The 14047-nt window shown below is 42.2% G+C and overlaps 1 protein-coding gene across 1 annotated transcript in view; it reads right to left on the reverse strand.

The window, feature by feature from the left end:
- Positions 1-345: 345 nt before the first annotated feature.
- Positions 346-14047, reverse strand: part of col25a1 (collagen type XXV alpha 1 chain) — a 93554-nt gene continuing 79852 nt past the window's right edge. Inside the window, exons 21-39 of the mRNA XM_077498932.1 lie at positions 13645-13689; positions 13124-13168; positions 12930-13007; positions 12721-12744; positions 11698-11742; positions 11575-11619; positions 11383-11463; positions 11254-11316; positions 11131-11181; positions 9720-9746; positions 9500-9580; positions 9214-9249; positions 7712-7765; positions 7581-7634; positions 7462-7488; positions 7142-7195; positions 5584-5670; positions 3194-3232; positions 346-3041 (exon numbers count right to left, since the gene is read on the reverse strand). Of these exons, the coding sequence (XP_077355058.1) occupies positions 3039-3041; positions 3194-3232; positions 5584-5670; positions 7142-7195; positions 7462-7488; positions 7581-7634; positions 7712-7765; positions 9214-9249; positions 9500-9580; positions 9720-9746; positions 11131-11181; positions 11254-11316; positions 11383-11463; positions 11575-11619; positions 11698-11742; positions 12721-12744; positions 12930-13007; positions 13124-13168; positions 13645-13689 (939 nt within the window). The 3' untranslated portion in view covers positions 346-3038. The remainder of the gene's footprint in view (positions 3042-3193; positions 3233-5583; positions 5671-7141; positions 7196-7461; positions 7489-7580; positions 7635-7711; positions 7766-9213; positions 9250-9499; positions 9581-9719; positions 9747-11130; positions 11182-11253; positions 11317-11382; positions 11464-11574; positions 11620-11697; positions 11743-12720; positions 12745-12929; positions 13008-13123; positions 13169-13644; positions 13690-14047) is intronic.

Consider the following 14047-nt stretch of genomic DNA (forward strand, 5'->3'; position numbering starts at 1 on the left):
AACTAGGAGGCATATAACAGGAAAAGAGCTTTTTTTTTTTAAAAAAATACATATATTTTAAAAAAAAAAAAAGTCTTCTGAAATACGCTAAACCTATAAGTCCGCCATTTTGACTTCATTTTTGAATTGGTCGCCATTTTTGGCCTTTTATAGAGGTCCTATTTTAATAAACTTCTCCAAGTGAATTCATCCAATTCAGACTTTGCATATTTCATGTTCATTTTCATTTAACGTAATTGGTCATAGTGTAACCACGTCTCACCTGAAGCTCACCTGCAAGCCAACTGAGGTCAAGAGTTTCAGAGATATTAATATTGCAAATGTATGCGAGGTTATTACCAGCGATGAATTCGAAAGACTGTTTATTTGGCTCCAACAGTACAGTCACATGAGTTTAACACATTGATCTTTTTTTGTTTTTTGTTTTAAAGAAATGTCAATCAAATGGGTAAAAAACAAAAAATTAAAAATAGTACAAATGCAGAACAGAAAACACAATAAAAAAACAATACAAATATAATAAAAATCACACGACTGCTTATCTTTTGTTCCAAAACCACATGTAGCATATCACAGAGTCTTTTGTAGATTTTCTAATGGCAAAAAATTGTTGAATTACTTTGGCACTTGTGCACAAAAAACAAAAAAATAAACACAGACTTAAAAAAAAAAAAAAAAAAAAAAAAAAGAGCTGCACATGCTAAAGACACAGCACCGTGTGAGGACAAACACCAAATTAAAAAGAACAAGCTCAAGACATAAAAAAAAAAAAAAAATATATATTTGTAGAAACATACTTGAGGGAGGGGCAGCATTCGAATTTCAGATTATTATTATACCCTCACCCCCCAAGTGGTACATTTAAAGGGGGGGGCAGGGATGTGTGTTACATAAATTGTTGAAATGTAATTCTCCTGTTGCATTCCACACACGCACGCTCACGCACACACGAGGTGATAATAAAATTGCACTTTTTGTCAAATGAGCACACATCTCAACAGTACATTATGAACTCATCCACTATACAGAATACGCACGCACGCGCACACATATGTACAGATATATATCGAGAACAATTTAGAGACCAAACTACATTCAATGCACACAAGGGAGAAGAGAAAAGCAAAAAAAAAAAAAAAAAAAAATCAAAATAATCAAATCATCGCACTGGCTGGGCCCGACAACATTCAGGGCACCGAAAATCAAAGCAGATGTGTCGTCATGGCGACGCCCGAGCGACACATCGGAATGCCGCTTCGGAAAGCCCGAGCAATCCAAGAAATCATCGAAAAATAAATTATGTCATCAAAATACAAATACGTCGCGTATGCAAAGAAATCGCGTCATACGTAAACGACACGACGACAAAGATGAAACCGGTGAATATTCCTTCCACATATTTCGGAAAGAAAAAAAAAATAAAAGCTCGCAGAATGCACCAAAATGGCCGTGTGGGTGTTCCATTTAGGACTTGCGATATAACACGTATGAAATCATGCAGTGAATTGACACCTCCGAGTAGCATTTGGTGAGTTTTTTTTTTTTTGTCTGAACCCACTTGAGGGTGCACAATTGTGAAGTAAAAAAAATACAACACATTTGACCACAAACATTCCTCTCCAAGAAACACAATAAATGAAAAGATGCTATAACGTTTGTGGTAAAGGAATGAATAAAAGCTTCAGGCACCAAAGGCTATCATACAACAAATAGAAAACAATTAGCAATGAGATAATAATAAAAAAAAAAAAAACCTCATTGTAGCATCATGTTGCCAAAGCCTGACATGCTGTCGTGTCATCTTTGTTTGACCTTCTCACGAAAAGGATGGAAACTTTACTACTGAAAGGGACATTCAGTCAAATACAGAATGTGAAAACTCATAAGGAGCAAGGCAGAATGAACTAATGTGAACCCATAGAAAGGTCATAGTTGAGAGGTCATTCTGACCACAATGCACCAATACTACACTGCGTGTGCGAGAGACTTTTGGGGCTTTAATCGTCTTCATTGTTCCCGTTTTTTTTTTTAAATGTATAATTAACAGCACAAGTGTGTATATGTGAAACTACTTTTTTTTTTTTGGGACAGAAAAACACGACAACCAAAAAGATGACGCAACAAGTCAGGCCGCTTACGCTTTGGCAAGAAAATCAAAAGGAAAAAAATAATAATAAAGTAAAACTAAAAAACCACGATTGCATTCCATCAACACTCAGTAGATCCTCAGCCGTCTCCGTGGAGACCGTCCACCGGCTCAGAAAGGGGGTCACCCGCCCCAACTAAAACCCTTTGCGGATTGTTATCAGTGCAGCCGAAGGAGGTGCGGGTTCCCCCGGACCCGGCGGGGTGGGTGGGTGGCGCCCATCAACGCCTCTTGCAGGCACGGCAGGCGGACGGACGGACGGACGCATTAAAGCAATAAACATCTTTCACTTTCGGGGCTTTTCAGGCGACCAGCCATGGCGTGACTCCCTTGGGAAGATTCAGCAAAAAAGTGGGAATAAAAATCAAGAGCTTTCTCTCTCTTTTTGTTGTTGTTAGTTTTTCCTCTGCAGAAGCCAAAACAGTGCGCACAAGACGTAACATGCTTTTGCGAGGTTTTGTCTTTTTTTTTTTTTTTGATGCTGCGTGAGTGGGTGGGTGGTGACGGCACAAAACATTTTGGTGTTAGGGAGCTAGTCCGGATTGCCCCACCCCCCGCCCACCGCCTTCATTCTTCTGCTTCCTCTCTGAGAGTCCAAGTGGGCCCAGGCCAGGGCCCTGTGGCACTCCAGTACGTAAAGTTCCGCCACAAGCTCCGAACGAACCAACCAACCAACAAGCACACACGAACAATGTGGATGTGAGTAGAAGCAGCTTTTGGGGCGTGACGCATCCCCGCCCGGGTTTCTTTTGTTGTTGGTGTTGGTTTTGCATCCTCAAACACGTAGACTTCATTTTTTTTTTTTTTTCATCCCATTAAAAAAACAAACAAACTATAAATACCAAAAAAGGAAACATTATTTACAAACTCCATGCGTTTCAGGTTAGAGTGATCACTGCAAGAAAAAACAAAAACAGAGAGAAAAAACCACATGAAGTGTGCTCACGTTCCATTTTGTTTTTGTTTTTTGTGTGGATCATGCAAACAAAAGTGAGGACGACATTAACAAACGTAGAGAAGCCACATAAACTGTCTAAACTATCTTACCTTCTGCCAGCAGCCAGGCATCGGTAAACCATCGGGACCCTGCGACCGTCAGAAACGCACAATTAGACTGAACCGGCAGTGGAAGCATGTTCAGCACACACATGAATTAAAAATGGACACAGATAAATTTGACACAAGACCACTTTTAGCGACTATCATGTTTTCGTTCTGTGAGGTTGGGATTTTGTTTTTCATTTTGTGTTTTTGGGTGTGTTTGTCTGTGGTTGGTGGTCAAGTCCTGGCATGGCACGGCACGGCACGGCAAGTCCAGTTCTGTCAAGTCCTGTCAAGTCAAGTCAAGTTCTGGCAAGTCAAGTTCTGTCACGTCAAGTCAAGTCAAGTTCTGGCAAGTCACATCAAGTCCAGTTCTGGCAAGTCAAGTTCTGTCACGTCAAGTCTAGTTCTGTCAAGTCCTGTCAAGTCAAGTCAAGTTCTGGCAAGTCAAGTTCTGTCACGTCAAGTCCAGTTCTGTCAAGTCAAGTCAAGTTCTGGCAAGTCTAGTTCTGTCAAGTCAAGTCAAGTCAAGTTCTGGCAAGTCACGTCAAGTCCAGTTCTGTCAAGTCCTGTCAAGTCAAGTCAAGTTCTGGCAAGTCAAGTTCTGTCACGTCAAGTCCAGTTCTGTCAAGTCCTGTCAAGTCAAGTCCAGTTCTGTCAAGTCCTGTCAAGTCAAGTCAAGTTCTGGCAAGTCTAGTTCTGTCAAGTCAAGTCAAGTCCAGTTCTGTCACGTCAAGTCAAGTCAAGTCAAGTCCTGACGGCACTGCACGTCACGTCAAGTACAGTTCTGTCACGTCAAGTCCAGTTCTGTCAAGTCCTGTCAAGTCAAGTCCAGTTCTGTCAAGTCCTGTCAAGTCAAGTCCAGTTCTGGCAAGTCAAGTTAAGTCCAGTTCTGTCACGTCAAGTCCATTTCTGTCAAGTTAAGTCCAGTTCTGTCAAGTCAAGTTAAGTCAAGTTCTGTCACGTCAAGTCAAGTCAAGTCAAGTCAAGTCCTGGCACAGCACGTCACGTCAAGTACACTTTTGTCACATCAAGTCCAGTTCTGTCAAGTCAAGTTCTGGCAAGTCAAGTCCAGTTCTGTCACATCAAGTCCAGTTCTGTCAATTCCAGTTCCGTCTATTCAAAGTCTTGGTTTTCCTGCCCACTTGTTAATAAATCTCTCTGTTGCTTATTTCCGTCGTTTGCTCAGTCTTCTCAATTTGGGTCCACATCTCACTCCACCTCCAAGTCGGAACAGCTACGAGTGGTGTATATATAAGAGCGGTAAATAATATAGTTAGTTTTTGATAGCTTTATTTTGGCTTCAGCGAGTTTTCATTTTACAAAAGCATTTTCTTCATTTGATTTCACCAAAACATTTTTTTACCCTAATTTTAGATTTTGTTAGTTTTTGGTACCTCTAATAACCTTGTAACACGATTACAAAAAGGTATTTTGTCATACATGCAAATAATACACATCAAAATAAACTGAAAGTGGCATGCAAGCTACTACACTAATTCAAGTCTCTTAAATTGTTTTGGTGAAAACTGCAAAGTGAGGTGAGATGCTGTACGTGTGCGTGGGCATACTAATGCTCCATGTTGGATGCTGATTTACGGTGCATTATGTAAAATATGACAAGAAACTTCATGTAACACTGGATTGTCCCCCTTTTGTGATGGTCCGGCCCAATTGGTACAAGAATAGGAGGGAACGAGTTAATCGTAAGGGCTGAGAAGTCCGTTAGCGCCGTGTTAAAGGGTAACTTGGAGGGATCAGATAGAAGAAAACGGGATTGGGATTTTTAATCGGGTGTGAAAGGGGTGCGTTAAAAGGGACTTGATGCCAGCTCGGTTTTGTTCGTGTCACATTCCAGGTGTATTGTTTGCAAAAAAAAAAAAAAAGGCTGCGTGCAGTCAAGAAGTTAGTCGGATGCAGTGGGTGTCGTGCGCGTGTGACAAATGAGAGGATGTGCTGCGCGTGTGTGCTGCGCGCGCGCGCGTGCGTGCGTCTCGGCTTGATGGCTGAAGGTGAGCGGCATGCAGAAGGGTTTAGTGGTGGAGGAAAGAGAGGAAATACTGTACCAATTGGCACGGGGCATCCAGCCCATCCAGACCTGGCTGCCCTGGTTCCCCCTTTTCACCCTTAAATCCCCGGAAACCCTGTTTGCAAAGATGACCTCGGAGTGTTACTGGGACAGAGGTGGACCTTAACGCGCGCGAAGGAGCGGGGTCGGGTCGGGGTCGCCTCGTGACCTTGCCGACGCCACAAGTCAGCTTTAAATATATATTTATTTTCCACTAGCTGCTAGCTGGGCGTCGGCGTGGCCACAAAGGGGCCCCCCCCCCAACCCTCATTCAGGGAGACCACCCGACAGAGCTGGAGGCGACTTCCGGCTCACAGTTGTGACATACCAATGGGCAGGGTGCATCTAATCCAGGGGCACCCTGTTCTCCTTTCTCGCCCTTAGGCCCTTTTTTGCCCTTCTTTCCCTTCTCCCCCTGTGGATACAACCATTTGGTTACGTTAAAAATCACTTTTTTAACGGAACAGCAGTGACATTCGGAAAAGGGGAGTGATTAAAGAAGGGCAGAGCGGAGGTTAGATTGATCTCTCAGGGGAAAATAAATAAATAAATATTACAGTCAGAGGGAGTGAAGCTGACCACCTTTTTTTTTTAAGGCTGTCGAGGGCACAAAGGATGAGAAAGAGTAGCAGGGAAAACACCTCCAACATGAGCATCATTCTTGACAAACATTTGAGTCATGCATTACTCTGTTGAATCTGTAGGGTGACCAGATTTCCTACATTTAAAACCAGGACATTTCTCAGAAAATTAAAAATATTTGCAACAAATATCTGGTGATTGGTGGTTGAGTTATTACTTTAGCTAATGCTACATGCTATCTTGGTTGACAGCTCAACAGCTGTAAATAAGTCAACGCGTGCACCGTTAGCTAACATTTACCTTGCGCCGGTCCCACACTAACATTGGAAATATGCCGCCAGAAACGGTCAACTTGCTGACACAGTATTAGACGAATAGGACTACGTTTCCCATGATTCTTAGATACAAGAAGCAGGAAGTAGTTCTAGTTGAGGTATGATAAACCCACACAGGCTAGCGATTTAAGTTAAATTTATCTTTGCTTTGTTTATTTTATGACTTATTTATTAATTGATTTTATTTTTATTTTTCTTCTTATTATTATTAATTCAATCTCTGGTGTAATAACCTTATTGATTGATTGAATTATTTTATTATCTGTTCTCATTGCTGCTGGACATGTAAATTTCCCAGAGGGAGCCATCTCAAAGGGATCAATAAAGTCAAGTCAAGTCTAAGTCTAAGTCACTATGACAACTATGTGATTGACATACACATGGCCACACCAATTGGTTTGATGACTGGACCTAAAAATCAAACAAACAAAGAAACAAAAACAAAAAAACGGACGCCGGGACGGGACCCGCGTAAAAGTGTGACAAAACAACGGCGCTCGCGAAATCCGGGCCTCAGGACACACGGCTAAATTGAGACAGTCCCGGTCAACCGAGACATCTGGTCACCCTCGTTATCCGGTGCAGTCTAAACAGTAAAAAAAAAAAAATGCATACACAATATCATCCTTCTCACTTTTTGACTTTTCAGTTCAGTAATTTGGAAGTCAGCGCAATCCACAGTTTCTAGCTAGCTAGCGTTAGCACAAATAAGTGAGGAATTAGTCATTTTTCCAGCATTGGAGGTGGCGAGATGCAAGGTGACAAAGATGCGAAGAGCCTGCTGTCAATGGACCTTGGTTGGAATGATGATGATGAGGGGTGACTTAATGTGATTGGTCGACATGGTTTGATGACGAGGTGAGGAGCTAGCTGTGACGCTAACGAATTCAGACGCTCATCCTGTCCATTGACACCAGTCGTCTCGTGTTAGAATCAGTGCAGTGCAACTACATCCATATCTACGTCTACCTTCTCTCCTCTTTCCCCCATGTCGCCTTTCTCTCCTCTCACACCCGGCAACCCCTAGAAAAGGGCAATTTATTAAATCAACAAAAAATAAGGAGAAGGAGAAAGCATACATGTTGAGGGCCACTTTCAAAGGATATCGCAAGATGGAAATCTTCAAACTGTCTGGAACCCTGTTTTGATTAGTCACACTTGCTGATTCCGATGGGATGTACAGATGAAAATCCATCAAAAATAATTCAAAATGGATGTCGATGAGATGTTTGGAATGACAATGCGGTCAAAACATGAAAGCCTTTTGATGCAAGTTTCCCGAGACTTACATCCAAGCCCGGTGTTCCTGCCGCTCCCTGCAAAGCAGCAACGACGCACATCAGTACCATGGTGAGGGAATCTCAATTATCATGGGCAAAAAGATGCAAAATAGAAATCACACACTCACAGGTAATCCGTAGGGCCCCCTCGGTCCCGGGTCTCCCGCCGCCCCTCGCTCGCCCTGATCCGGCAACAACAACAACAACAAAATCAGCCCGGGCTTCAAAACCGAGGCGAGTGCGGCGGAGTGCTTCTTACTCTGTCCCCCTTTGGGCCGGCTGGACCGGCTGGACCTGGAGGCCCGTCGGTGCCCTGCAATGAGAAGCGTCCACGTGGTGACCCAAAGACAGCGGCTCTCCTCCCAAAAAGGGGAATTGCAGAACAGCAGTGCAGCGTGCACATGCACATCTACAGTTAATGAATGAGTTGCGTGGTCATGCTAACAACGCTAATGCAGTGGTACCTTGACGTAAGAGTTTAGTTTGTTCCGTGTCATTTTAAAACAAATAACCGTATTTTTCGGATTATAAGTCGCAGTTTGTTCATAATTTGGACAGGGGGTGCGACTTATGTGTGAAATTAACACATTATTATATCATTTCACATGTTATTTTCACACTAAACCGCAAGAGGGCGCTCTAGGCCTGTGTTGATAAGTTCAACATTGCATCGTCTACCTCCCGAGTTGGGGGAGTTGTTTAAAAGTGACACCGAGGATGAAGATTTCATTGGATTTAGTGATTTGGAGTGAAACCGATAGTTTGGTGAACGTGTTAGCATGTTCTTTATGCTAAGAGTTATATGAATAACTTGTAGTGATGGGAACATGTTATGTGGAAAAGGGGAGTTAGCCTGTTAGCTTCTAGCTGAGTGGGGAGTTGCTGTTAAGACCTCAGAAGCTGATGTCAATAAAACGCCAGCCTTTGGCTCCGCCCTTCAACACTCCGCCTCCGACTCCCGTCACTGCTCGCTACAAACTCTTAATATGTTACGTCGTTACTGACATTAGCAGGCATGTCAGTCATGTAACGTTAGCATACCGTACGCTTATTCAGCCTGTTGTTCTCTATTTTATTTTTATTTTAAATTGCCTTTCAAGATGACATGTATGTTTTTGGTGTTGGAATTTACCAAATAAAAAATGCGACTTATTCTCCAGTGCGACTTATATGTTTTTTCCTTCTTAATTATGCATTTTTTGGCTGGTTCGATTTATGATCCGGAGCGACGTATAATCCGAAAAATACGGTAAATCAAAACCGGAACTAATCAAAAATAGAGGGTGCCTGTGTACCTTTATGGTACTCTGAAGCGCTGGCTGACTCCAAAGTAAAGTAGTAATCAATCCAAGATGTTACAAAGGAATGGATGACCGTTCACGAGTGCTGTTGTCTAAAAAAAAAAAAAAAAGAGGCGTCACCTTTGCCAGCTGCTTGAAGTGATAAAAGCTGGACTGATTACCTACTCCAATTTCAAATCATTGTCCAACTTAAAACCCAAGTTGCAGACAGTTGGTTTCACAAATTGGCGTCACTGGGAGCAAACCGTCACTTCCAAATTCTAAATTTGGCTCACACGCGACAGCTGGTAACTCCAAAAATGCACTTGGGGCGCTCGGAAGTCAAGGAACCACTGAATTAAGGAACGCATTTGTTCGTGAATGAAAGACAGGAAGTAGGAAAAGCGGGTCAGGGGTCCGGCTGAGAGGCGGAGACAGGACAACGAGAGTTTTGGGTGGTCGAACCCTCTCGGTCACTCACCCTAATCCCGGGCTTGCCGTCCAAGCCGGAGGCTCCCTGCGTGGTTACGGACGTATGAGTGACATGGACACGGACAAGGCGGGATTAGTACCAGATGAACTCTGTTGTTACGGCACATTCTGATGCCGAGTTTACTTCCAAATTACACGCTGGCTTACTGGGATTTGGCAAACTCATCAGGCAAACGAATGAGCGCACACACACAAACTGTCAATATATTACAAACATAGAAATGCACAAATACAGAACAGCAGCGCGAAACCAAATGAGGACCAGTTGTACTTACAGGGAGACCTAACGGTCCTCGGTCTCCCTTGTGGCCTGGTTCGCCGCGTGCCCCCTTCGTACCGTGCAAACCGGGTTCACCCTGCGTCACAAAGATGCGAGCACTTGTAAGCGCAACGCACACGGCGCACCAAAATTGCTTGCTGGAAAAGTTGCCAACAGTCTTTGCAATGGAAGAAGGTCAAAACAACAACTCAAAATCCAAAGGGGGTCTTCGTTACCTTTGGTCCGGGGAAACCGTGGGGTCCCTGAAAGACAAAAGAAGTCACAAGTCTACATTTCAGAATGCACACGTGGCGACGATCATTTGCTCAATTAATAATTAGTGGAACCATGTCCTGTGGTCTGACGAGACCAAGATACTTATTTGGTTCAGATGGTGTCAAGAAAGTGTGGTGGCAACCAGGTGAGGACTACAAAGACAAGTGAGTCTTGCCTACAGTCAAGGAGTGTCTTGGTGCCGGACTTGGACTCGACAGTTAATTGAGGGAACCATGAACGCAAACATGTACAGTGACATACCGAAGCAGAACCTGGTCCCCTCTGTCGGGAAACTGGACCACAGGGCACTATCCCAACACGATCATGGCCCGAAAAACACCTCCAAGATGACACTTGGGGCATTTTCACTTAGGGGTGGACTCACTTTTGTTGCTAGGAGTTTAGCTATGAACTCATTTCCTCCCAAAAACGTATAGATACGTTCCGTTTTAAATGTTTTAAATATCCCAAAGACGTATTTATCTTTTTTTTTTTAATTTTTTTTATGGTAGAGCATACAAAAGGCTTTGATGCAGCTTCTGAACTTGTTGAATGACAATACAAGGATGAGAAGACAAGACTCATTCATTTTCACTTGCAGCGGTTCTCTCTATTTATTGGGATTGTTCCCTATCCGGTTACAAAAAATTGTTGCACGACTAAGGGGTGGGGAAAGCGCAACGGTGCATCGCTGCATTATCTTAAAATAACATATCTGTCTGCTTGGATATAAGCGTGTTGAGAGTAAGCATGTGATTATCCATTAGCAATGAAAGTTCTCGTTTCCGCTTCTGCCCCAGATGGTGTGACTTATTTTTAAACGCAGCCACACTGTCTGGTACAGTTCTAAAGAAAAAAAAAGCAGTTCACTTAAAGTTCATATGAGTGTAAAGCATTTTAGCAAATATATAATAACTTAGATACACTTTCAACGTAATAGAACTGCAGGAAACGGTTATAGCAATGGCATTACAAAAACGGCCAGCAGGTGGCAGCAGAGTATAAGAGATCAACCACGGCCATGTTGCAAAAAAAGCTGATTTCTCCACACTTCTAACAGATTTGTGAATAATGATGAAACTTAGCTATATTCTAATGCTAATTGCTGCAAAGCGGGAACAGACAGAAATATCTTTTTTTTTTTTCTGATGAAAGAAGAGACTCATCTTTCTTTTGGTACGTTCCATGTTTTTATAGCAATAGAACACAATATTCTGTGGGCCTTGCAAAATCAGTCAAAATCCAGTAAAAGAGTTGCTTCCGTGAAAATGGCGGCGAGTGAATGAGTTAGTAGCCTTATTTTGAGTCATTTTGAGGGAATATTAAATTATTATTAAAATGTTTTATTGTTTGTACAATGTCGAGACTTACCATAGGTCCTGGGGGCCCGTGAGGTCCTGGGGCCCCTGGGGGGCCAATAATCTAAAGAGATAAACACGGGCGACACATGAGGGTTTGTACGTTCCCATCAGTTGTGTGGCAGCTGAAACTCACTGAAGAGCCTTGTGGACCAGGCAGACCCGAATCGCCCTTGTCTCCTTTCACCCCGTTGACACCCTGCACCATAAAAACAAGCACGTCAAGTCACAAATCTCCATTGAGGGAATCTTCGCTTCTTCATACAGGTAAGCCGGGTAAACCGGTTGCTCCTTTGTCTCCTGATGCTCCGGGCATTCCCATGTCTCCCTTGGAACCCTTGTAGCCCTGCCAAACAATGAGCGCCGATGATGGGGGGGGAAAAAAAATAAAAAAATAAAAAATAAAAGCACTCATTCAGTCTCAATTGATTTGATACGTCGACGACGTTATATTTACACGTTCTCCGTCAAGTCCCGGGAGGCCAGGCAAACCGCGGTCCCCCTGTCGGAGCACAAACAGGACGGCTGGTCACTTTTTGTGGCCCTTTTCAGAGCAGTAAGCACTCGTTGGAACATGTACCTTCATACCATGCGGTCCGACGGGCCCAGGAGGACCTGGCGGGCCCTGCACACAAGCGAAGATGACGACAACACAATTCACAATCACGAAAAGCAATTATTTACGTTATGTGATGATTTAGAAGTACAAAAGAAGTGAACACATGCCAAGGATGACCAGAACGTGTTAGCTTGGACACATCAATTCTATTATGTATGGCGCCTTGACTTACAAATTTTGTTCCGTGACCACGCTCGCACCTCAAAACGGCAGTCAGTCTGCTGCATTAGATTCTTCTCACTTCCTTCTTTCTAGTAAAACTATTACATTTTTTTTTTTTTTACATTATCTTTAAGTAAAGTGAATTTTTATTTCCAAAAACATTTTCCTTGTTACTACAGTACATTTTTAAACAGCACAAGACTGTAGACTAGAGTTTTTTTTTTTTTTTTTTTTTTAATAATAAAAACACACCTTACAAATTTTTGGTGCATTATTTGGCAGCTGGAATGGATTCATGTCATTTGCATTCATATCAATGTGCAATGTGGAAAGTTGCATTGAAATATGAGTGATGTGAACTACGAGCATTGTCACGTCATGAATTCAACTCGTAAGTCAAGGTACTGCTGTCCATGACATCAATGTCAAATATTTTGACGTGAGCATGCCAATGCTGATGATTGCTACAAATTAGTAGTGTGCATTAAGAATATTAACACACAGACCTATGACTGTATTTTCATGTAGGTCATTATGATGGTATTTGAAGCGCTCAGTATTTTTTTTTTCTGGGTAATACTTGTTTTAAAAGATTCTGAGAACGACCAACATAGTTAATAGATCGCTGGTGATGGTGATGATACGGTCACTTTTTTTTTTTTTTAATTTTATTTTATTTTTTTTACTTTGGACATTTCTGTCACTGGTACACACATGGTTAAAAAAAATGATGGGCAAACCAAGTTAAAATTGTGCTCATGCGATAAAAAAAAAAAAAAAAAAAGCTGATGGCATTTTTTTTTAGTACAGACAAATAATTACCGTCACTGTAAGAGTGGTAATCTTCTGCAGCCCACCAAACCCAACGAGCGCAATGAAAACAAAAGGAGAGAAATAAGATTGCAGAGGAAACAAACCTTTGTGTCAGCATATTTTCTCTTTTTGCACATCCTAAGAATTGCATTTTCAACCCCGTGACTTTAAAACAATAGCGCCAAGTCTCAATCAGCAAATGATATCATCCGTCTGACCTGCAACGCTTCTTGAATATTCCCGTTGTAGTCAATAATTTCAGTGGCCCCCTGGTCTCCTTTTTGCCCGGGTGGGCCCTGGACGTGGACATTTAGCACATTCATTCATTCGTTGAGGATGAAAGAGAGAATCGTGTCGAGCACAAATATTGGTGGCACTGGATGATGACATCACATGAAGGTAAGAGTCTCACCTTTGGCCCCGCAGGTCCAAAGTCTCCTTTGTCTCCACTTTCACCCTAATTCAGGATGGAGAGAAGATCAATTATTTGGCCTCTCGTGCGCCGATTGATTGAAACAAGCAGAATGGCAGCAAAACACTGAATCTGCATTTTACTACCTTTTAAGAATTTTTATTATTATTATTATTTTTGTTCTGTCGACTTAAGATATTTTAATGTGACTCGCTGCTGCTATTAAGAGAAATGCAACCAAAAGAAATTCCATTGTATTTTACGACAATAAAGCTTCTTATCTTGAAAGTGCTGCGGTTTTTCCAGGTTCATAATGTGCCCCCCTTTAATGAAAGGGGAAGCGCATGAAACTTTTTCCCCACTTCCTTTTCCGTATGTTTTTCTTTTCATCAAAGAAACTTGCAAGGCTTTTGTCTCACTGTTGGTCACGGTTATTTTCATGTTTCTTGGACGGGTTGTGTCTGAATCTGAAAAGTTCATTTGAAAGATGAAGTGGTGATGAGACAACATGACACTCCTACCTTTGACCCTTTGAGACCAGGTGTGCCAGCCTCTCCTTGGGAACCCTGATCAAATAGATGACAATTACTAGTACAGGACAAACAGTGGTGGCAAGGAACAAAATAAAAATTATTTGTTACTGAGTTTTCAGGTATCTTTGTCATTTACTTGAGTATTTATTTTTACTTTTTACGTTACTTGTTTCAACCTCTGATGGATGACGGTGTGATTTAAGAAAAGATGGAAACAGAAGCGAGGGAAAGTTGTTGACATATTTTGGCTCCAAGAATGATTTGGTGGTCAATGCAGTTGTTTGGTGTCAGCCTAAAAAACAGCAGTGTTAAAAAAAATTTGACCAAATCTGAAAAACATTTATTTTCTCATGTGATCATTAACATTCAATCCCAGCGCATTTTCACTGAA

The sequence above is a fragment of the Festucalex cinctus genome, chromosome 16 (assembly GCF_051991245.1).
Source record: "Festucalex cinctus isolate MCC-2025b chromosome 16, RoL_Fcin_1.0, whole genome shotgun sequence".
NCBI classification, from domain to species: Eukaryota; Metazoa; Chordata; class Actinopteri; order Syngnathiformes; family Syngnathidae; genus Festucalex; species Festucalex cinctus.